General features: G+C 37.6%; 2 protein-coding genes across 5 annotated transcripts in view; one reads left to right on the top strand and one right to left on the bottom strand.

Annotated features, from left to right (window-relative positions):
• The window catches only part of GTF2A1 (general transcription factor IIA subunit 1), a 36,243-nt gene extending 21,167 nt beyond the window's left edge, over positions 1-15,076 (top strand). The window contains exons 9-10 of one of the 2 annotated variants that reach the window (XR_010831911.1): positions 3,158-9,700; positions 9,840-15,076. Coding sequence is in view for 1 of the 2 variants with exons in the window: in XM_066998171.1 (XP_066854272.1) it covers positions 3,158-3,265 (108 nt within the window). In the remaining variant the exon portion in view is untranslated. Of the gene's footprint in view, positions 1-3,157 lie in introns of both variants that reach the window. The other variant, XM_066998171.1, reaches the window with a different exon arrangement.
• Positions 15,077-15,417: 341 nt separating this feature from the next.
• Positions 15,418-22,278, bottom strand: part of TSHR (thyroid stimulating hormone receptor) — a 67,327-nt gene continuing 60,466 nt past the window's right edge. For all 3 annotated transcript variants that reach the window (XM_066998170.1, XM_066998169.1, XM_013194615.3), the window contains 2 exons: positions 20,780-20,968; positions 15,418-19,297 (listed from right to left, as the gene is read on the bottom strand). In XM_066998170.1, the coding sequence (XP_066854271.1) occupies positions 17,887-19,297; positions 20,780-20,968 (1,600 nt within the window). In that variant the 3' untranslated portion in view covers positions 15,418-17,886. The remainder of the gene's footprint in view (positions 19,298-20,779; positions 20,969-22,278) is intronic.

Below are 22,278 nucleotides of genomic sequence, written 5' to 3'. Positions count from 1 at the left end.
CATGAAGGCAGTGAGGGACCTCGAATAGCAGTTAGAAAAGCTTGTTGGGAGCTGCTAAAGCTGAGCAACAAGAACTACTCACCCTCTGCAAAGTTAAGAACTCGAACTCAGTAGGGAAGTGTCCACCGTGAAGCCTCTAGTGCTCTGGAAACACTTCGCTTATCAAACAATCGTTGTACAGTTTGTTTTTCTAAAATATAAAACCAACAGCTCAGTTGTTCTGAACAAAGGTTGCTGTCTTGTACAACATACTGTGTCCTGCATCAGCTGACACAGCAGGTGCATCTTGAACAGTGAAATGAGGGCGAACAGGTAGCGATGATGCTCACAGAGCACTCCGCTATCCTTGGTACCTCATACGGTAACATAGATCATCGTATGCCTCCTCAGTTGTCTCTGAAATCAGAACTATGCTTTGGATAGCTGTTACTTGTACAGCTGTCCAAACATTTGATTACTCTTTCTTTCATTCTCCAGAGGTATTTTATTCCTCTGTATCCTTCTGTAACTTATTAGATACAGGTGGATAAGGCTAAGGGAGGATCAGAGCTATTCAGTTACAGTTGAACCTTCCATTTATGAAGTGGAGCAACAGTGTCCTGTAGTATTTCATGTGTGCTTTTGACCCCACTGGACACAGAGCTGATGTTTTCATAGAAAAGTCTTTTGGAACACTGGGATCTCATTCCTGAGTTGTAACTGTCCACTCAAACCTATCATTTTTTCTATCTGTGCAATTGTTTTTTCATCCATACAGCCTTCAATATACATTGAATGTCACCATTGTTTTGTTACACAATGAGTTAGGACAGTGGCGTCATTCTGCAGCTCTTCAGTAACTGTTCTTTGTATGATCGGTGATGTTTTGTCATTTTCCAGATGATTAGTGAATTCTTAAACTATGCACACTTCAGCCAGCACAAATATCTTTTGGAATAATCTCATTTCACTGTAGTAACAGTGTTCTTGGTTTCTCATCTTTTACCAATTTATCAGAGGACCTTCCTGCTTACCTTACAGCAACTCCAAAGTTTCTGATAAGAGATTTGTGTTGAGTGCCATTTGGAAGTGCAAGTACGCCATATAAGACAGTCTTTTTCTAGTTAGCTAATTTGCTGATTCCAGTAACTTAGCTTAAATTGACCACAGAGCAGATAATAGTACTAGTGATTGAGTACTGTAGTTCTACAGCATTAATAATAAACGATGAGACTTATTGTCCTTGATGAAACTTGGAAAAATTTCAGTGGGGTTTCCTTGATTTTTATATGCCTTTTGTGAAATTTCCTAAACTTTTTTTTAAGAGTGCTTAAGGACACTTTTGTTTAATCTGGTGTAGTTTACAATGATCTTTTCTCTTTTGGACAGCATTTCAGCTTTCTGAAAGATCCTTGCTTTCTTTGAATATCTGGTTGTCCTGCTGCTTAATCGTACTGGTGATCTTCTGCTCTGTGTTTACAGTATGCTTTCTTTTGAAAAAAAAAAAAAAAAAACATACAAAAACTCTTCTACCTTCAGACTGAATTTTGGTCAGTTTCTTTTAGTTTTAAATTAAACATAAGAACATAAATTTACATATACAGCATTGTAGGGTGTTCGTTGCCAACTTATTAGCCCAGGGAAAATGCTTGTCTTACGTCTTTGTTGTCAGTTCTGGGAATGTTTTCTGACTGAAGCCCTCAGTTCACTGTCTTGGACTGAGAAGATGGTTCTATGTTCTGTGGGGTCCTGAATTAGCTTCTTCATGAAGTAGGACTGAACTTCACAGTACCTAAAACAGCCCCAGTGTGCTGCACATTGACCTTTACTCAGAAGGCATAAGATAATTGAAATCTGCTACTCTTGGTAGCAGTAGTGCTTCTAGTAGTACTAGTACTACTATTTTCATGTCCTTGTATGTTTTCTGATCTTGACCGCATGGGTCATGTGTTTCCTTTAGTCAGGTACTACTGGTTTGCGAACAGGCACGAAGAAATTAAGAGTTAATTCTGCACTGATGTTTTTGTAAAGCGAACAGGAATAAAGCTGTTGTTTTATTCTTTCTATTATTCTATGGTAATTGGAATATCTTATTATAATGTGAATATCCATTATATCACAGACTGTCATGATAGGGACTCGCTGTAGATGAGGAATGGAATGAATGTCTTCATTTTTTTTTTCTATCTCAGTCTTTCTTGGGCTGATGCAGATAGCTGGGCTAATCTGCCAGCATAATCTTTATGAATTTCTTTTTGAATTTTCTTTATGAATTTCTTTTATACACACCTTAAATGTCTAATATTTTAACTGGAAAGACTAGTCTAAAGTGGAAGCTAGAATCTTTCTGAACATTCAGCTTCATTCCATCATCTCCATCTGGAGATCTTACCTTCCTCACCTGACACTTTGAGATGAGAATTGGAGTGTAAATCATATAAAAAGACCTACCATTGAGGAAAAAGTATAGAATATAAGACTAGTGCATATATGTGTTATCAGCTATATCATCTTGTGCATTTTCTATTGTAGAGGTTTTCAGGCTGAAAATCTTGTAAATAATCTTGCCTTTTAACCAATACTTAACATTCCAAATCCCAGAGTCAAACTCTAATATTATAAGTTGAAAGTTGAATATGTTAATTGTCTGTACATAAAGTAAACAAACCATTTTGCAAGCAAAATGGAGTTTAGACAAGAGATGCAAAGAATGAACTTAGTGGTTGACTCTTTCAGGACTCATTTAAAACTTTAGTCTTTGTTATGGTGGTTGAAATAAGAATATCTGACTTTCAAGTAGAGTTTCATGTAACAATCAAAAATAATTTAATCATATGAAAGCAGCAGAAGTGGATATATACTTCTCATTTTTCCTTTTCAACCATATCTGAAAATGTGCTTTGGATTTTACAATGCCTTTGTGGTTGCATGGTTTCTCATCAGTTGCTGTTAGAGTCTTCCCTGGTTTAAAAAATGGAAGCTAAAAATGCTGCTAGATGCATCATTAGGCTTTGTTTTTCATAGTTAAATGCAGAATTGATTTTTCGAGATGTTTATAGCAATCTAGTAATGTGTGTCTAATTGTTATTTTCATTTTTCTTGCCTGTAAAATGTACTTTATGTATTACTACCCATTTCTGATGCAGAGTAATACTTCAACTTTTTTCCCTATTTTTAGATCCATAGAAGTAAAAACAAATGGAAATTTCATCTCAAAGATGGCATCATGAATCTTAATGGAAGAGATTATGTATTTTCCAAAGCCATTGGGGATGCAGAATGGTGAAGTTTTTAAAACAAACAAAACAAAAAAAAACTCCCTGTAAAAGGAAAAAAATCAAATGCAGGAAAGGTTGAGACTTGGACTTATACTCCAACCAAAATGTGTATCTGCACATCAGAAATAAAGCATAAACAAAAGTATTGGAACAAAGGTAAAATGTGGCAACAAAGACACTACTTCAGATGAGCAAGCCATGGACTGTAGCAGCTATAGCATTGTCTGGGAGCTGGTTTTGTGTGTTAGGAATACCTTAATTATCAATTCTACATACAGGTACCTACAGCTGGTATTTAGCATGTAAGGCTTTGTCCCCCCTTCTTCCCTTGGTTTAAGATTTTAAAATACTTCTTCCACTGATTGAAGGAACTCTTCCCTTTGATAGATTATTAATCTGAAAATGCTTATTGTGTGTACAAATCTTTGCTTTGAACACTTCCTTTTGGTAGTGAGGATGGTCAGAATGTTACTTAAACTGCGCGCAAGCTTTGTACAGAAGGGTAAGAATTAAGGTGTTAAATTTTAAATAACTTGTATAAGGAAAATATTTTTAATTCTGATATGCTCATTAATTATAATATCTATTTGTTGTTTTCAGTTCAGTTCCCCATAAACGAGTTGTTGTTCCTAGCAATTATAAAATGGTAAAATGATCATTTATATTTCAAAATTATTTTATGTGAGTGATACCTTTCATTTGGGGCTGTATTTTTTTTAAATACTAAGCACCTGTAGCTCTGGGTTCCCCCTGTCCCAAAGTCAGACTGCTTAACTTTTAAACTATATTCTTGCTGTTTGGTGGTGGTTCAGCGTCATTGAACTGAAATGAATAATACAATTTTCATTGACTTCTTAAAAATGCTTTGGAGAGCTTTTGAATCAGATGTGTAGATAATCACATAATAGATGCATTCCTTTACCTACTTACTACATCTGTAGTCCAGACATCCACAAATAATTGAACAGAACACAAGAAAGACTAAATTTTTAATATAGGAAGTAACATAAAAATTCTAACATCCCGGCTGCAACTGTGTTAATCAAAGATCAGCTTTACTGAAAAGTATAGCCATAAGTTACCTGCAGCAGTTAATCTCTCTAAAGTTTCCAGGTGGCATATAATTTCACAAAGAGAGCTGCACAGCTTTTGAGAACACAAATTTTGTTAAAGCATCCTTAGACTGACTTGGTAACAGAAAATCGAGCAGTTGGATGCACTAAATCTTGTGTAGCGACTTTCTCTTTTCCAAAGGTATGTGTTGTTTTTTTTTTTTTGGTGTGTGTGAAAAGCAACAAGGTTGCTCCCCCTGGTTCCCCTCCTCCTGAGAACTTGAACACCTTTTCTTTATGCACAGGTTATTCTTGTAAACCCTGCTTTCAGAAATTCAGTTAATTTTGGATGAAGAGAGGGAATGGGCATTATACTTCAGAAACTGTTGAGGAGGGAATGTTCATGTGGCTCACCATTTCAAAAAAATGTCTTTCAGTGGGTGCTTGGGAAGGCAATGAAATGGAGAACAGCAAAGACGATTTTAAATAAATTGGGGAAGACTTACAGAAGCAGACATTTGACCCATGAGTTCCGACTTTATTTTTAATCTTGAGAATGAAATTTACTAAACGTTATTTAACAAAGTACAAGTTTTTTGGCAGTATATAAGCACTGCCCTAATTTTCATTCTGAATTATGTGCTTTCAGGTATGTTCATTCATAGTCTCAATAGTATGTAAAAGAAACAAACAAACAAACTCCAAATACATTGCAAGGAGTGTTTTTTTGCTGTGATTTTGTACACCTGTGCTCTCATTGATAAAGACTAAAACTGCCTGTAGGCCATGTCTAGAACCATGTGGTTGTTAGTAAGCTATCTACATACATAAGCTTTATGATAAGTTAATTGGTATTTTTTCTAATTCATTCTTAAGTAATGTCATCATCATTTAGAGTACATTTTTGGCTCGGGGCTTCAAGGTATATCGAACTGGTGTTTGCTTTCTTCTGAACAAAGCAGATACTTTATTATTTTATTTTTACCACTGTTGACACTTCTATGTACAACGGCAATGAAGTCAATAATTTACCAACTAATTCCTTCCCTCGCCTCTTCCATATCTATTGCCAGTGAGTCTTAAGTAATGGGCTTCAGAAGAATTCCCATCAGACTGCACAACCAAACCAACAAAAGGAAAAAAATCACTTTTTTTTTTTATAGATACCTGTTTATGCTACTGGAACCCAGATTACGTGGACAACACTTTATTTTCATACATCTTAGTCATTTTTTCACCCACATATGCATACTAGAAGCTGCATAGCCTTTTTATTTATTTTTAAGGGATAGCAGAACATTACAGGTAACTTAAGCTTGTACTATTCTAAAGGGTGTATGAAGCTATCTGAACTTGCACAGTCTCTTGCAAGGTAATTGTATGGTATGCTTTTCAGATAAGTTTTGTCTTCAAATACAAGTACCTGTGAAGCTTTCTGAAAGCCAGTCAGACATGAACATACCAAACTGTGCTCTTATTGCTACATCAAGTGTTCCTTTTATAAGTCAAAAAGCATGTTTTAATTTTATTTTATTGTAGCAGCTTGCTGTAAGAATGTAGTTTGCTTAATTTTACTATTGTACTTGAATTTTAATCATGGTTTTAACAATGTAACTGAACAGACCATTTCACTAGGTTCCACAGAAACCATTCCTTTCAGAGGGCAAGGGATTCCCATGTTCATAGTTCATAAATGATTTTTTTTCCTTTGAAATAGTTTTTTGTTGCTGATTCTTTTCTTTCAAATAGTTCAGTATTATGGAAACAATTAATGATTTCAAGAGGGCTTATGTTAAAATTTGCACAGATAATGGAGCACCTTTTTATGACGGAAAAAATGGGGAAAGATAACTTCATAATTATAACCACGATGGCTGATGGAAACTTGCAGAGCAACTGGGCAAAATTTGGAGTCTTGTGCCTTTTCAGTTTCAGCAGAATACCTGTTTTGCCAGTATGATATTTTTTTATTTTTATTTTTTTTTTGGTTTCCCGAGAGAGTAAATTTCCTGCAGTGCTTCAATCAAAAAAGCAACTTTTTTGCTCTAATTCTGTTGGGTTCTAGTGTGTGCAATCATTTAAAAACATCTAAGTTGAAAACAAATGGAAATATGTTTTCTGTTAAGGAGATGATAGATAATTTAGTCACTTAAGGAACTTTATATTGGACTATTTAAATAAAAATGTGATTTTATTCCCCCTGAGTTGCTGGTTAGTGACAAGATTTCTTTGAGGCTTCATACTCCTCGTTCCCTCAGTGTACTCACAAGTTGCATTTGAGCATCATTCAATTTCCTAAACACAATTTGAAGTGATAATTGTGGTCTGAGTTAGTTTCCAAGAGCGATACCTGATTCTGAAGCACAGTTTCTAGAAAAGAGCAAAGAGCATGTTTTATCATGGAACAGGTTTTTTACAAACGTTTTTCTATTCCTGCTGCAGAATAGGAATGTTAAAAGTAAATTTAGTTGTCTGTGAAATAATTCCACCACTTGACAGTTAGGAGTAATTATGTCACCGTAAAACATTAGCAGAGGAAAATTCCTTAATTCCAGTGAAGCAGTTAGAGACCTTGTTAACTACGGTTCATTTTGATTCAATCTCCTCAACTTGTTTTTTAAAAAAAAAAAATCCTTTAAAAACAAAATGAGAAAAGCCAAAATTCCTCCCAAAGCAAAAGCTTCCTAATCGATTGCAATAAAACATCGTTCAGGAGGTGAAGAGTGGTTTTAGGATAATGCGCACTGGTTGACACTGGGCTGCTGTACACAGCGTTGTGGGGTTTGTTGTGTGCTGCACCCCCATCCACACACACCCAACTGAAATTAGAGTTGTTCTCAGACGTGGAGAGTAATGACTATGAAAGACGAAGAAACTTGCACATTGTTTTGTATTGGTGTCTGGCATCTAAAGTCTTGTTTTCCCATTGCTGTGATTGGGTGGGAAATGTGTAAAAAAAAAAAAAAACAGTCCATTGGTTTCCCTGTTGTCTACTTTTTTTTTTTAGGGAGTTCATGCAGTGTGTCTTTTAATTATTATTTGGTGGATTTGACATTGTGGAACAAAAGGAGTTTTTTTTTTTTTTTTAACAGGGTGAACTACCTTGGGTTAGCTATATGTACAGTCATCCAATGAGACATGTTCCAGAGTGCATAGGGTACCAATAGAACATGGAGTGGGGGAATATCCTTTTTTGCTGTTCTGAGCTACTATTGTCAACTGCTGTTGTACATATACTGTTATGTGTAAGGGGGTAAATATATTTATTATGTTTGTAAAATTCATTCTGTACAATTGCAGATCAAGGTTGCTCCTCTGTGATATACAGGATATTATGTTTCAAAGGCCATGCTTGGAATACAATTAGAGAACTTAGTATTTTGATGTACTAAGACCTATTTTAAGTTTAATATTTTGCCTTTGCAAAAACTTTAATTAAAGATGTTATTTAAAAATGTTTGCCACTTCATTTACTATCTTGCATGTGCATTTGTTTTATACACGATGTTGAATGTTTATTACTGTAATAACACAGAAGATTCTGAATTTATTTTTTTCACACGAGTAACTTCTCTGTCACCTACTTGTTGAGCTTGCTTTGTAGGCTTTCTATTTAAAATAATCAGAATGTCATAAAAAGTCACATTTTAATCTTGATGCCAGACATCTGTATTTATTTAAGAATTATTGCCCTATGATAACTGGAGACTTGTGTCTTGAGACAAGATTGGTTGAACAACATGGTGTGTGATCTGGAGTATTAGTCCTGTAAATGAAAATGCAAGACTACCACAAATAAAGAGTTGTTGGAGGAGAGCAGGATGATCAGAAAGGTTTCAGCAGTGACACTGATTGACAGAATAGCTTCCTAGTGTAAGCAGGTGACATCTTCTTAGTTTTGGGTAGTCTGAAAAACCATACTGCTTTTCCCATAAAATTTGTCTTATTTACTATTTTCTAAAGGATATGGAGATGATTCTTAATAAGTATCAGAAATTATGATATTTATTTAGTCCTACCACTGCTGTCTGAGTTTGCATACTGTGTAAGAAAAAAATAGCTTGGAAAAATAGCCTGTAGTTTTGGCCGTAATATTTTCAAAAGGACCCCAAAAAGGGCGGGGGGAGCAGAACAGTGACAAATCAGTAGCAGCCTCAAGTTTAAAAAAACAAAACCCAAGCTGTTTTCATCCCTTAAAGATAGAAGCATTACTATTGTGAATGTTAACTGTGCTCACCCAGCTGTGCATGAGCAAAGTATTTTAAGGGTGGTTATTCGACAATTGAAATGTATTTAAAATACCAGCTTTTTTCTAATTGATTTCTTTATGGCTTTATTCTTTAACTACTGAAATAAGAGAGGATAAGGGGTCTTAGCATAGCATTTAATGTATCCCCATTTGATCTCAATTAGGTATCATTCATACTACTTGTTTTATAACTGTGTTACCTTTGGAGTCTGGGTTTTGCATTGTTTTTTGAAGTAGGGCTTTCGTTTGTTAGAAGCCTGGCTGAAGACTGTAAATCTTGCTGCTTATTGTCAGAGCAGGATCTGTCAGTCTTTTTTTTTTTTTTTTATTTCCAAAGTACTTTTTCACCACTAATGGGATTACGCCAACACCACTCTAATCCTTTCAGATGTAATGACATCTGTCGTTCAACTGCAGTTCGTTTGACTGTACTATTTTTTAACTTCATTGTGGATATCTAAAAATCACAAAAGTATTTTTATGACAAATTATTCCTTAGAGTGAAGACTTTACCAATTATTTTGATGTGAAATGCCTGTACAATTACATCTTTTTACATGGTATAAACATGCATGTACTTGGTTGACTTGAAGGATAATCTGAAATAACAAGGTAATGCATGGAGAGAGAGAAAGTGCTGAAAATACACTTTGCTTTCCAAGTGATACCAAGTGACCCATCAGCTTCCATAGTTAAAATCCCCTCTCTGGAGATGGATACTGGTGAGCTGGTATTTTAAAGTGCCTTTTAGTGATGCTTACTTTTTTAAAACTATAGCTGGGTGTATTTGGTTTACAATTTCTTGTTTTAGTTTTTATTCTTAGTTCATTTTTGTACAAAAAGTTGTTGAAAACAGTGTTTAATTCAGACAAGTGTATTTCAATAACAAATTCAAAGCTATTGATAAATGGTAAAACTAAAAAAAAAAACAAAACACTTTAAACCCAAAAACTTGTGTGGACACACAATTGTGTCATGTTAGAAATGCTTTTCTTTTGCTGGAGGTACCAAATGAAGCAGAACTGCACTGCAGACAAGCCCTCCAGACACCCGAACAGAAAACGTGTTTGGAATCAGCAGCTGGGGTGCTGCTTTTCAAGCTGCAGGAGTCAGTGAAGGAGCTGGCAGGATTTAATGCCAAGGTAAAGAAAACTCCTACCTATCAGGCGTAGGATGATGATGGAGGAAATGGTTTGGACTATCAAAGCGAGGAAGGCAGTCTGTTCTACCAAACCACCTTGCTTCCTGATTTTTCCAAAGGCTTGTTCCCATTTCTCCTAGGAATCCTGCTGCAAGGTCCCTGCAGATAGGGCTCCTCCACGTGTCCTGCCTGACCAGTGCCTGAGGACTTCATGCAGACCTTTCCCCTCAGAGGTACCGGTGAACTCCAGGTGGGCTGCCCTGATTCAGCAGGTAATGTTTTCTGAGAAATACAGTGTTCTAGGGAGTACAGCATTTCTGCAGACGATACATGGCAGAATTCACCCTGCGGAACTTCTGTTTGTAGATTTTGTTCTGTCTTGAGCTGCTTGTTTCTCAGAAAATTTTCGTAGGATGGAAGTTCTTTCCTTCTGGGCTTACCTTGTCAGAGCTTTTAACAAGATGAAAAGGTTTGTACTGGGGATAAGATTTCTTATGTACTATTCTCTGTGACCTGAATTTGTCTGATTTCATCAAATAGTTTTAATCTTAAAACACTAAAGCAGCAGCTAGTAAAATTTCCTGTGTATATGGAGAGTTAACAAATTGCTTGATAAGTGCGATGATGCAATGCTAATGCTAAAAGCTGTTCAGTTAAAGAAGACATTGCAGCCACTTGTGCATTTATCACAGGTTGTTTTTGGAAGGGAGCAGAGAGGAAGTGAAGCAATGCTTAATTTTAAGAGATCAAATTGCTCTTAGTGTATATATAGAATAACTTTTGGCTTTCATTTTTTGTTCTGAATTGTTCTGTTCATACCCGTATGCAGCTTCCTATAATTTCTCCCTGAGGTGGCTGTGTGTGTGTTGCCATGTAGCTTAAATCAGTTCTGTACAATAGGTATGTGGAAAATGTAAAGTACTTCATATAGAGCACGGGATTTCTGCCATGGTAAGGGAAAGAGTCATAAAGAGACTCTGGAAGGAGGAAACTGAGAGAACACAGGATAAGGATAAGGTAGCCAGACTTTTTACAAAATCTGAGAGAGTGCAAACGTACTTAGTGGTAGAAAGAGAAGTGCATGTAAGGAACAAAAAACCTGTTTTTTTTCAGGACTTTTCTTGGGAAATTACATCTGCCAGTGCGTCAGCCATACATTCCAATTCTCTTTTATCAAAATACACCTTGTTGCTGGGTTTAATTGGAAGTCTGCAGCTAGCTACAAAGAATTGTTCTGCTGTTTCCCCAGTTCCCTCTAGGCAGCAGCAGTAATCCACCTATGATTTAGGGATTTCTTTGACTACAGTCAGCCTACAAACATTACTGGAGGTACAGCACAAATACAGTCGTCTTGCTGCTTGGTATTTCAGTGCTATCCTATATGTGCCAGTCAGCAATGAGCCATGGGGAGGACAGACAATTAGAGCCTCAGAAATTCGAGTGATAGTTTTTTTGTTAAAACCCACATTACTGCTTGGATTTTTTGTTGCAGCTTTGCCTTCACGTAAGACAGGGAGTACTGTCTTTTTCCCTCTGTTACCTTTTCAAGGAAAAGCCGCTGTCATTTCAGCTGTAAGACAACCAGTGTGGTTTCACAGTCTAGCCAGTTAACCGTCTCAGTGTTGGCAACAGGGAGGCACCAAAGTAGTTCTTTAAAAAAGTATCACAATATATATACAAGGAACAGTCAAACAATTCCTATCCCACTGTAATGACTGTTTAGTGAGCTCTTATATACATATTATGAATGAAGTTGATGTTCACAGCAGATGTTATTCCTCAAAAAAAAAAAAAAAAAAGAAAAAGAACTAAAGGGTTCTCTATTTGTCCTCACCACAGCTGCATAGTGAATGTCTGAGAACCAAAACGAGTGTGCTTTTCTTCACCTAATGCATTAACAAAGCTCCATAAGCTTCGGCTAAACCACACAGATGCACAACAGTAAAGATGTGGCTTCAGGTGGCACATACAAGGCTTGGCATTGTATAGAATCAGAACAACATGGAGTGCTACCACCCAAAAATAGGGTAAGCTTGGGTTGAATCATATTAAAGCAGAAGGTGAACTCTTCAAAGAAGTAAGTTCACTATGGCCCAAAAGAGATCCAAGTCCTATGCTGCAGTTGATGAGACTTTTCCATTTTTTCTGAATACTGACACAAGATGTTCAGGGTGGAAAATAAGGACTGGCAATTACAAACAAAAAAAAAATCCGTGGGATTAGTATTCTGTCTAATCTGAGACCCTGAGATAATCTGAAGTACTGTAGCAATTCACACCAACGTGTGTGCACTTGCTGGGTGCAGGATGGGGAAAGGAGGTTAAAACTGGTGGGTTCTGCTGATAAAATGGTCCATGTATGGACCTTTTAGGGCATCCATTTGTTTGCTTTCATGTCACTATAGTCAAAAATAAGACAAAAAATAAGTTAGGTCAGATAGAAGAAACTAAACAGCTTAAAAGTATTTCAGTTTTGATGTAGATGTGTTATTGGCCCAGTATGAGTTCTAGGTCTGCAGTGCTGTCAGAACGTCTCAGTGTGCGTCACCAGGACCTCTTAACCGCCTTCTGTTCCAGGGCACGATAATGGCCCTTCACAACTTGTGCCTTAGCCCACAAAGCCTACATCAGAGTGCAGTGTCATGTTTTCACAATCCCTTCCAAGGAGGAGGGGAGTGCACAACAAAAAGGCACGATTAGGTGTTCAACTAATTGTGTGCCTTACCCTATCCAATTTTAATTGCAAGCCAGAAACCATTTGATTACAGAGCGGTTTTAGACCAAAGATGCCTTGCGTCTGTTAGGAAAAAAAAAATACAGATTACGCTGCTATTGCCGAACAGCCTGGAAAGGAGGGGTTGGCTCATTTTAACACATGAGTATAGGAGGCCTGCTCAGATCAAGCTTCACTCTTTAAGGAGTTCTTTCATACAAATTTTCCACAGGCTATGTTGTAAGCATTAATATCTGGCAAGAAAGGAAATGGAAGTGCATTTCATTTATGTTTGTAAGCTGAAAAGCTATGGTAGTGATTTGAAATTTACCTTTTATTACTTATTTCAGATTCCAGGATTTCATAGCAGGGTGTGCTTTACTTTGACTGTAGCTGACCCATTGCAGGTGGTGTCATCTGTCTACTCGTACAAGAAAACGTGTCTGTCCTTGGATGGGGAGAAGGGAGATCGGCACAGGTCAACTATAGGCAGCTTAAATTGCTCACAGAAAATTCCAAGTCTCACAACCAAGTCTGCGACTCAGCTTTACAGCTTTTTTCTTCTTTGTGTCTGAGAACGAGGAAGTCTTTCATTGTGTATGTATTGGCACTATAAATTATGCGAATACAATCTCACAAGTTTATGTAGAAAAAATATTGGCATTTTCTGCCACCCTGAAACAGGATTTTTATATTTTGTTCTCCTATCCAAAATCCCAGAGCCAGCCAAAGTCCTGAAGACTGTGGCTCTTGCCATTTCTGTGCAGGGTTTTGAGTGAGGACAGCCAGACTGTGCCCTTGCACTTGAGCCACGTGGCTGATATGGAACAGATTAGAGTCTGTCTATGCCAAAATCCTGATCATTACCTGCTAATGAGGTGTGGTGCGGGAAGCATAAAAGAATAGGCAAGCATGTATGATTCACTTCCCAAGGGCACCCATCTACCATGCAACTGCTGTTTGGAAGTATCGTGAGACAGAATTTCGGTGTTTTTAAGTTATCTTTCCACAGATTCATCTTCCATGAATTCTTAATTGCTCCCTAAACTTCTACTACCCACAGCATGCTTTGACAAGTTCAGTAACTCAGCTACTCCAGGCTGCTCACAACTTTATCAAGTTTTCCAAGCCTTTGGTTCTCTTTGCGACCCCACTTGGAAACTTATCTTGTTCTCTTACATCTTTCTGTTACAGAGATGAGAGCTGCACATTATTCAAGGTGTAGATGAGATGCAGATTTATACAGTGATACAGTAATTGCTTGCTTTATGTTCTGCACTTTTCTTCATAATGTCATTTGATTTGCCTTTTTGATGTGTAGGAAGCATGTGCTGAGACTTTCATGGACGTATCTATTGTAACCCTAAGATCTTGTTCCTGAACTGGTTTTCAGCTCAGAGCAAATCGCTTAAGATGTGTGTTTGTCTTTTTTTTTGCCCTGCATATCGGTTTATCTACGCTGAATTTCTCTTGCCAGTCATTCAGTCTTAAGGAGTCTTTCTGCAGTTGTTCATAGTCATATCTGTTCTTCTTGGTTCTCTGAATACCTTAGTATTATTGCAAACTTTCCTTACTGTTCATTCCTTATTCCAGGTCCCTTATGCACATGCTGAACAGCACAGGCCTCCTGGAAAGAACTATTTATTCATGGTCATTTGTTAGCCTACTTGTCCCAGTTAGCATCTACAACTGAGAAAGAGATTCCTTGAGCCGTAAAGCTTCATGAGAGAAGCATAGTTACAAGATGTGGCATGGTGCACAGATGCTGAAGTCAACTGAGTTTTTTAGGACAGGGAGGGTATGTCAAGACTTGACTGATACTTTGTTTAGCTATGTGAGAATTCTTGCTGCAGTCTCTGTCTACCACACAATTTTCTTACTGTGCGTGTTTTCTCATGAAGTATCCAATTGTTAGTCATTGTGGCTGTCACATACAAATTAAGTTTAGAAAGGAGTGTGAAAAAGGTCAGATACCAGATTTAGTCTTTTGAAGATGATCTCATGGCTGTTAGGTGATTTTTCTGACCATCTTGAATGTATTCAGTAATGATTTTGGAACCCCAGAGCTCAGCAGTAATCTCAGTAAAATGCTGATGTATCTCTTTCCATCTCTGCTGCACTGAAATGGCTGTTTAGGACAACCTTTTCCCTGTTAGTTGTGGGGAAAAAACCAAACTCTCTGTCAAATAGTGTCAGTCTTTTTTGGCTGTGTGCTAGCCAAGGAGAACAATTAAATTAAATGCAGAAGAAATAGTCTTAACAAATAGTCTTAACTTCTTTTAGAGGCAAAATATTTAAAAACCTTCAGAAAAGCTCACTGGGCCTCTTAAAATTTCAAACAAAACATTTTATTCCAATGCTCTGTGTTATTTCTAAAGTATTCTAGAGAAAGGGAAAAAAAAAGTGCTTACTGCCAGAAATAGTACATCTTGCTGAGACATTTAAAATAGCAAGTATACATCAGGGTGTATGCAAAACCAAAAATGGCTGAAAGGACTGACCAGAGCAGAAATGCAAGAGAATATCTACAGGATACAGCTATTTACAAATAAACATATGAAAAATAATTTATTTGAAGTCTACTACATGGATATTTCCCATAGCTTCTTAAATATTTTTCATCAAGATAAACACAAGAAGGAATATGCAAGACAAAACAGAAATATCTAACTTTGTTCATAACGGCAGTATCACAGAATCTTTCCAATTGACAAAATATATGCAGTGGTGGGAGATAAAGTTCAATAATGTGTAAATGCACATCTACAGCAAAGAGCTGTATTAACTCAAAATCATACTGCAGGCGGTCCAAAACTCCACGTCCTTCCAATGTCCTAGTAGTTTCCATGGAGTGAATCTTCTGGTTTCATTTAAGGTGAAAAGATGTTTGAAATAAGTGATCTGTGGTACTTCTAAGAACACTTTTAAAATTATAATTGATTTAGTCTTTCCTCTCTTTTTTGAAAAGGATATGATTCAAGCTTGGATTCCATCCCCCCCCCCCCCCCCCCCCCCCCAGTGGTACACTAGTGCATATGGAATTTGTAGCATAAATATATAGTATGTGCATGGAACTTGATTGTCTTTGCTTCTGATGAAGTGATAAAGGCACTCAGGAAAATATGGATGGATAACCTTTTCTCCCTTTAATGATCATTTCTGTATCAGAAGGATAGCAGAATCTGAGGGCAGGGGGTTGCAACTGCAGCAGCTTGCTGTGTATGCTATTCTTGGACAGGACTAGGGCGTTCTGAATGCAACTGTTCCAAGATGGAGTTAACAGTGATGGAATAATTTTTTTATAAGACTGTGTCGCAGTGTCAGTGAATGGTAGGCCCTTTTTTCTGTTCACTGAAGCAGCCTTTATTTATAATTAGGAATGTGAAATCAAATTGTGTTTGAACGAGTATGTACGTGGCATTCACAATCCTGCAGTTACTGGCTGTAGTAGCTCGTAGTTGGAAGGGCTCTACCATTATGTTCATCTGGATCCCACTCATTATAAAAGGTTTGACTGCTGTCTGCTCAGTTTAATCACTATTCCCCAAAGACTGTAACTCCATTAAAATTGTATAGATACTACAAAAATAATCTTTAAAATACACCTGAAGGCAGAGACTCACTCAGTATTCTTTGTTCTCATGGTAGGCCTTCCAAATAGATGGGTGAAATAATCAATGGCACTCTCAGTACCAGTCCTACAGAGCTAGTCTCTACATTTGGCAGAGAACAGGTCTGATCCTGCTGTCAGAACCAGGCACTCATGCCGCACAAGTGTTAACAAGCTGATGCAGAGCAGGTCCTAACCCAAGTCCTGATCTCTGCAGGAGATGCAGAGAGCCAGGCCCCGGCTCATTTAATTGTGGCGTGTGGGTGAACTTACCACAGCCAAGCCTGATCTAACGTTTGGCCGTATTTTGCAGCTGGTGTGCCGGAAGGGTGCTTTAGTGCTTCGCTGTAGCAAGAGCCTGCGCAATGTTCCTTGTGTCTGAGCTTGCATTTCTTTAAGCACAGTGTGGTGAGTATGCACCTAAGCTGCAGGCATGCAGTGGCCAGCCAAAAGATAACCACGTGGTGTATGTGGCTGTACTGCAGACGTCACAACATTCAGATACGGATCTCCCCACGAGATGGAGAGATGTTCTTAAAACATGTTGGAGGAGCCAGCAGCTGGCCTTCAATTCAGTAACCGAAGGGCATGAAGTAACCTGAAGGCACGATCCACACCCTCTGTCTAAGTCTAGGTTTGAGGCAGCTCAGCATAGCAAGCGCTAGAAGGAAAGTCATTCTAGCTGCATAAGAGAGAGGTAAGTAGGAACAGCAGTGGTAAGGGAGCAGTACTTAGTGTTCAATGTAAACATGCTCAGATTCATGGAATCACAGAACGGCTGAGGTTGGAAGTGACTTCTGAAGTCATCTGGTCCAACCCCCTGCAGGGCCACCCAGAGCAAATTGCCCTGGACCACATCCAGGTGGCTTTTGGAGATCTCCAAGGAGGAGAGACTACAGCCTGTCTGGGCAGCCTGTGCCAGTGCTCGGTCATCTGCACAGTAAAGAGCTTTTTGATGTTCAAATTAAACAGTACTGAAGTTAGGTGAAGAATGGAGAGTTACATTAAAATTTAGTACAATCTTACATTTTCAACCATCAAAAAAAATATGAACAACATTAACTTGACTTGGGTAGACTGAATTTCTTCAAAAGAAATTCACATTAAACCATCTCCTACGTAGGTTTATCAGAAAGTGAGAGAATGTGATAGTAAGAGATATTTTTGCAACACACAGACAAATGCCCTAATGTTTGTCACCAGTTATGAACAACAGCAAAATCAATGGCATTTGTCTTTTACTGCTATAAGGGCAATATGAAGAAGCTTCTCTTCTCACTTCACCTAAGTAAACCAAAAACTGCAAACAAAGTCTTGGCTTCATTTCCGGTCAGGATGGTAGAAGCAGAAGGAACCTGTTTTGTTTCACACCCCAGTAGAAGTTTTAGGAATTGGCTATTATAAAACCAAAGCTTTTGGCGCATAGGCAGTTAACATTGAAGAGCTTCAACTTTTAATATTTTTTAACCTCATTTTATCTCTAAGACTGTACGTCCTTTTTAGTGATAACAGTACCCTGTCAACAGTACCCTGACATTTTATGCTTGGTCTCCTGCTTCCTTATTTTTTTTTAGATGAAGGTGCATTTCATATTTGCTAACTTTATTTCAGTATATTAAATTTCCTATTTATATAGAACTTTCACATCCATTTCCAGCAGCATCATTGGAACAGTATCTTGTCACCTGCACTGATAAGAATGTGAGACAAGGTTCAAGTGAAAGACTCATCTTTCAGAAGCTATTTGAGACATCACAAGGATAGGGTAGGGAAAAAAGGATAAGGAGAAAACATTATCTTCTCACTCAACTTTCTGTATGCGCAGCCAGCTGTTGACCAGATTGTGGTTGTGATACTGTGAGATGTCATAGCTCAGTTTGCTTGGATTCCTCCACAAGAATTTGGTTTTGCATTGTCATAGCAGGAAGGTAATCATTGACCGGGTCTTGAACACTTGTAAGAATCTGACCTACACCTCGGCTGATTCTCTGCCCGTAATAGCCACTGCTGTTTTTGGCTGAGATTGTCTGACCTCTGTAGACTTGAGCCTGATGCTCACATATTCCAAACTTGCTTAGCAGGATAAACACATCTCTTCGGAAAGCTTTGGTGAAAATAGCATATAGAAATGGGTTGGCACAAGAATTGAGTGGGTAAAAGAGTACCAGCAAAATCTTTGAGTTAGTGACAGTTATCAATGGTTTGTTCATAATGGCAGATAAAGCATGGAAAGAGATGGGAGCCATGCACAGAAAGTCAGTGAAAATCAACACAGCCATCCGTTTGGCAATTTTGGTGTCTTTGTCACCTGACTTGTACTGAGGGTTTCGCACAGTGATGTAGATTTTTATGTAGCAGGCACAAATGATGACAAAAGCGATGATGTTACATATTAAAACAAAGACAACATAGGCTTCAGCCACTGGTGTTTCTGTGTCCATAGGCAAGCAGATGCTGACTTTGCTGTAGCTGCTGACTCCAACCAGTGGCATAAGGGCCAGAAGAAAGCACGAGAGCCAACCTCCCAGCATGATAACCAAGGCATGCCGGAGGCGAATCTTCCGATCTGGGCGCATGGCAAATGTGATGGCATACCAGCGCTCCAGGGTGATCACAGTGAGTGTGTATATAGAAAGTTCACTAGCAAAGACTGTGAAAAAGCCTGCTGTGTTGCAACCAGGCCCTGTCTGCCACTCTATAGCATGATTATAGTACTCTGACCTGGTGTAGAGATCCACTGAAGCAATCAGGAGAAGGTATAACCCCATGCAAAAATCAGCAAAGGCCAAGTTACACATAAGAAAGCGTGGTACAGTCAATTTGTAGTGGCTGGTCAGAAGGATGAAAAGGACAAAAATGTTACCTAGGATGGCCAGCAGGTTCACAAACCATACTACAATCCTCAGAAATTGATATCCCATTATGTCTTCACAGGGATTAAACTCATCAGGTTCTGGAGTGCATAGTACATCCTCGTTGCCTCCACAGACAGGATAGTCATAATGACTGTCAAAGGTCTGCATGTCTTCTGTTTGAGGGTTCTTCAGCTCTTGGCCAAATCCAACATTTTCTTCCCCATGATCTTCGAAAAAAATGTAATATTGGGAATTTTCATGAAAATTCCTGAACTTAGTGTTTTTGTCATACGTAGTATCAGTGTGGTCTGTGTGTTCTTCTGTATAATCTTTGTGAAGTGGACCTCTGAGAGCTTTGACTGATCTTCTCTTACGAAAACTGTGACTGCTGGTCTGGTTACACATCAGATACTCCAGAATTCTGAAAGAGTACAGGGGAAAATTACCACTGGCATTTACAGCCTGAGGTAAACAAAGGGAACCCATCAAAAACAAATCACTGAATAAGAATGTAGCTATAAAAGTGTAATCAGACATATTTTTGTTAACATAAAGTGAATAAAATAAGCTTGAGCATTTTTGGGGTCAAACATCTCAGGAGACTTCATTGTCACAATAACTAGTTTTTTTCAGTCTACATCTTTCCTTTCTCTATTGCTGTCAGATATCCCCAGTAGTAAATTGGCCTGCCACCATCTATAATCCCTCTTCCTTCTTGGTAGTAGTTCACAAGATTGTTTATAACTTCTTAAATAATACACGCAATGTTATTTTCCTTTTCATTTTTACTCACGGATCAGTTTCTACCAGATTTTTCATAGCTTTCATTTCTGTTCTGTATATTTCCTCTACTTTCCTTACAGCTAACTAGTACCATAGTAGTTGGGAATACAGTGCATCATGGTGTGATGCACCTGCATTTGTAGTCAAATTTTATTTATATTTATTAGTAGAAAAAAGTTGCAATTCAGCATCTTTTTTTTGTTTAGAATTTGAAATTGCTTAAAATTTAAGATTGCGTACAATTCAGTCTGAGATATGTTCATGTCCTCTAATAAACATGCATGTCCTTAGTGTTTTTTTTATTAGGTTGTGCTGGGTTCCTTCTGCACATTCTTCCTGTCCAAGTTTTGAATCTCTCTCCCGTCTTATTTGATTGTCCTCATTTTCCCAGTCCATTTTAACTGTGAATGTTATTGGTAAGTGAGTTTTTTCTTGAATAATTCATGCACTTATCATAGCATATTTTTTAATATACTATACACTGCAATGGCAAATACTGCATTACTGAAGATTGAGGCTGTTTTTCTGAATCAAGGGCTGGCCTCAGTAAGAGTTCATGGCTCTAAACCTTATTAGATTTTGTAGAAAATTACACTGAATTTGAATTCTGAAGTAGAATGCTGCTGCTAACCACAGCAAGTCATTCCCTCTTATGTGCTCCCCTTCCCCCCCCATGCAGCAGATGAGTTGCTGTGTTGCATCAGGACATCTATAAATGTATTTTTTCCCTCCAGAAGCTATCAGCGCCTTTTCTGATGGGAAGCTGGAAATCCTGCTAAAATTATTACTACAGAATATCATATATCCTTGGCTTTTCAGTTAGAAAACATCTGAAACATGAGGTTATAAACCCTCTAAAACTTATTTTTCTAGTCCTTACTGTAGCATATTCTGGTTGTTATTTTTCCCTATTTTTTTCCTTCTAGGCTTAGCAAAAGGAAGAAAAAGGTCCTACACATTGTGTTATATCAAAAATTCTTTCTTCCCTCAGTTTGGAATTGTAACCTCTGTTTCAAAGAATGTTCTCTATACCTAGAAAAATGTTCATAAAAGTGTCAATATATGTAACTGTATATTAGTACTAAAACATTGTCTTCATTTAATTCCTTTAAAAACTCACCCACTGCCTTTTTTCCAGTTCTTGAAAGCACAGCAGTGACTTGGATAGGACAGATCAGCTCGCATTAGTTGAAGAAAAATCTTTACCGCTGGTAATTTCTTTAAAGTCCACGTGTTTTTGGCCATTAGTTCTTTAAGGCTTTCCAGTCCTTTGGCTGGAAGACTAACAATCTCTGTTCTGGAGATATCCCTAGGTAAAGGAAGAAACAGACAAACTTCAGAAAATTAAGTACTGGATCTGAAATTTCAGATTCTTACAGTGATTTATGAATTTCATAGAATTCTACAGCAAAAATCAAATCCAGGGGAGGTGGGGATTTAGCAAGCTGCACGGGTATTTTCCAGCATATTCTTATGAACTAAATAAACCCTAACTTGACACCAGGGACTGATTCAATCAATTCACAGGCTCAGATTCAACTAACAGTTTAGCATATAAATAACTTTATGTACAAGAACGCTTCCATTTCCTTCATTAGGAATACTGTGTATATCTTCCAGGAATGTACACATGCTGTCAGTATGTTTCAAAGATTTATTATATCACTTTGCTAGGTTCTGATGCCATTCAAATTCAAGTACAAAATTATTTCCTTCTATGATTTTCTCTGTGTTTTAAAGCTTATTTTTAATGTCTCGGAGAATAGACATGATGAAGAAATATTAGGACTTTCAAAATTACACCTCTAGAGCCAACCATGTAATGCATGTACAAAAACAAAGTTCTAAAAATTCTTCAGTGAAACTGGATCTTCCACTGGAAGAGCTATTTTCTTTTGGGCTTAGACTCATTTTAACCTATTGGGATACTTCAAGAGATAGCACTATAATTGCTAAAACAATGCTCTTCGTAACCTTAATTAAGTTTCTCTACCATGGTGTATCAGAAAATTTAGTATGTGTGATGCTTTCTATTTTCTGAGTTCAGCTCAGCAGTTGCATTGCCCAGTTTTTGGATTTCCTTTAGAACTACCAGGTGCATGCCAGCTGATCCTGCTAGTGTTTTCCATTCATCTGTTTGCTTTGTCCCTAAACCTCTCTGTAAAGAAATAAATCAGTAAAAAAAAGTTTAAAGTTTAGGAGGAACACTAAGCTCTTGCATCATAAACACCCGTGCTAATAAATAGTTCAGCTTTTTTCTATGCATTGTTTTCCAAGAGTGCTGTTCTTGTCACTGTGTTTTACCCACTCTGGCTGGTTTCTTGTGTCTAGAAGAAAATTATTACTAATTTTATTCTTTAAATAAATTACTTCTCAATCTCTTGGTTTTACTCTGCCTTATTTTTTTCTTTGGTTTTGCTAGTGTTTGTTTATAATTAAGTTAGAAATTGCTTCCACTGTATGAAGGAGGGCTTTTTACTTCTAATAGCTTCTTTGCTATCATACATATTCAAATATGTCACAAGTAGTTGATTTCAGTAACATCAACTTCTTTTTTGTTCTCTCAGATCGTTTTTGGTAGATTGTACATGTTTCTGCTAAGCCCTTGAGATGGGTCTT

Source organism: Anser cygnoides, chromosome 5 (genome assembly GCF_040182565.1).
Source record: "Anser cygnoides isolate HZ-2024a breed goose chromosome 5, Taihu_goose_T2T_genome, whole genome shotgun sequence".
Lineage (NCBI taxonomy): Eukaryota > Metazoa > Chordata > Aves > Anseriformes > Anatidae > Anser > Anser cygnoides.
Note: the sequence above shows the minus strand (reverse complement) of the source record. Positions and strands in the feature narration are given on the sequence as shown.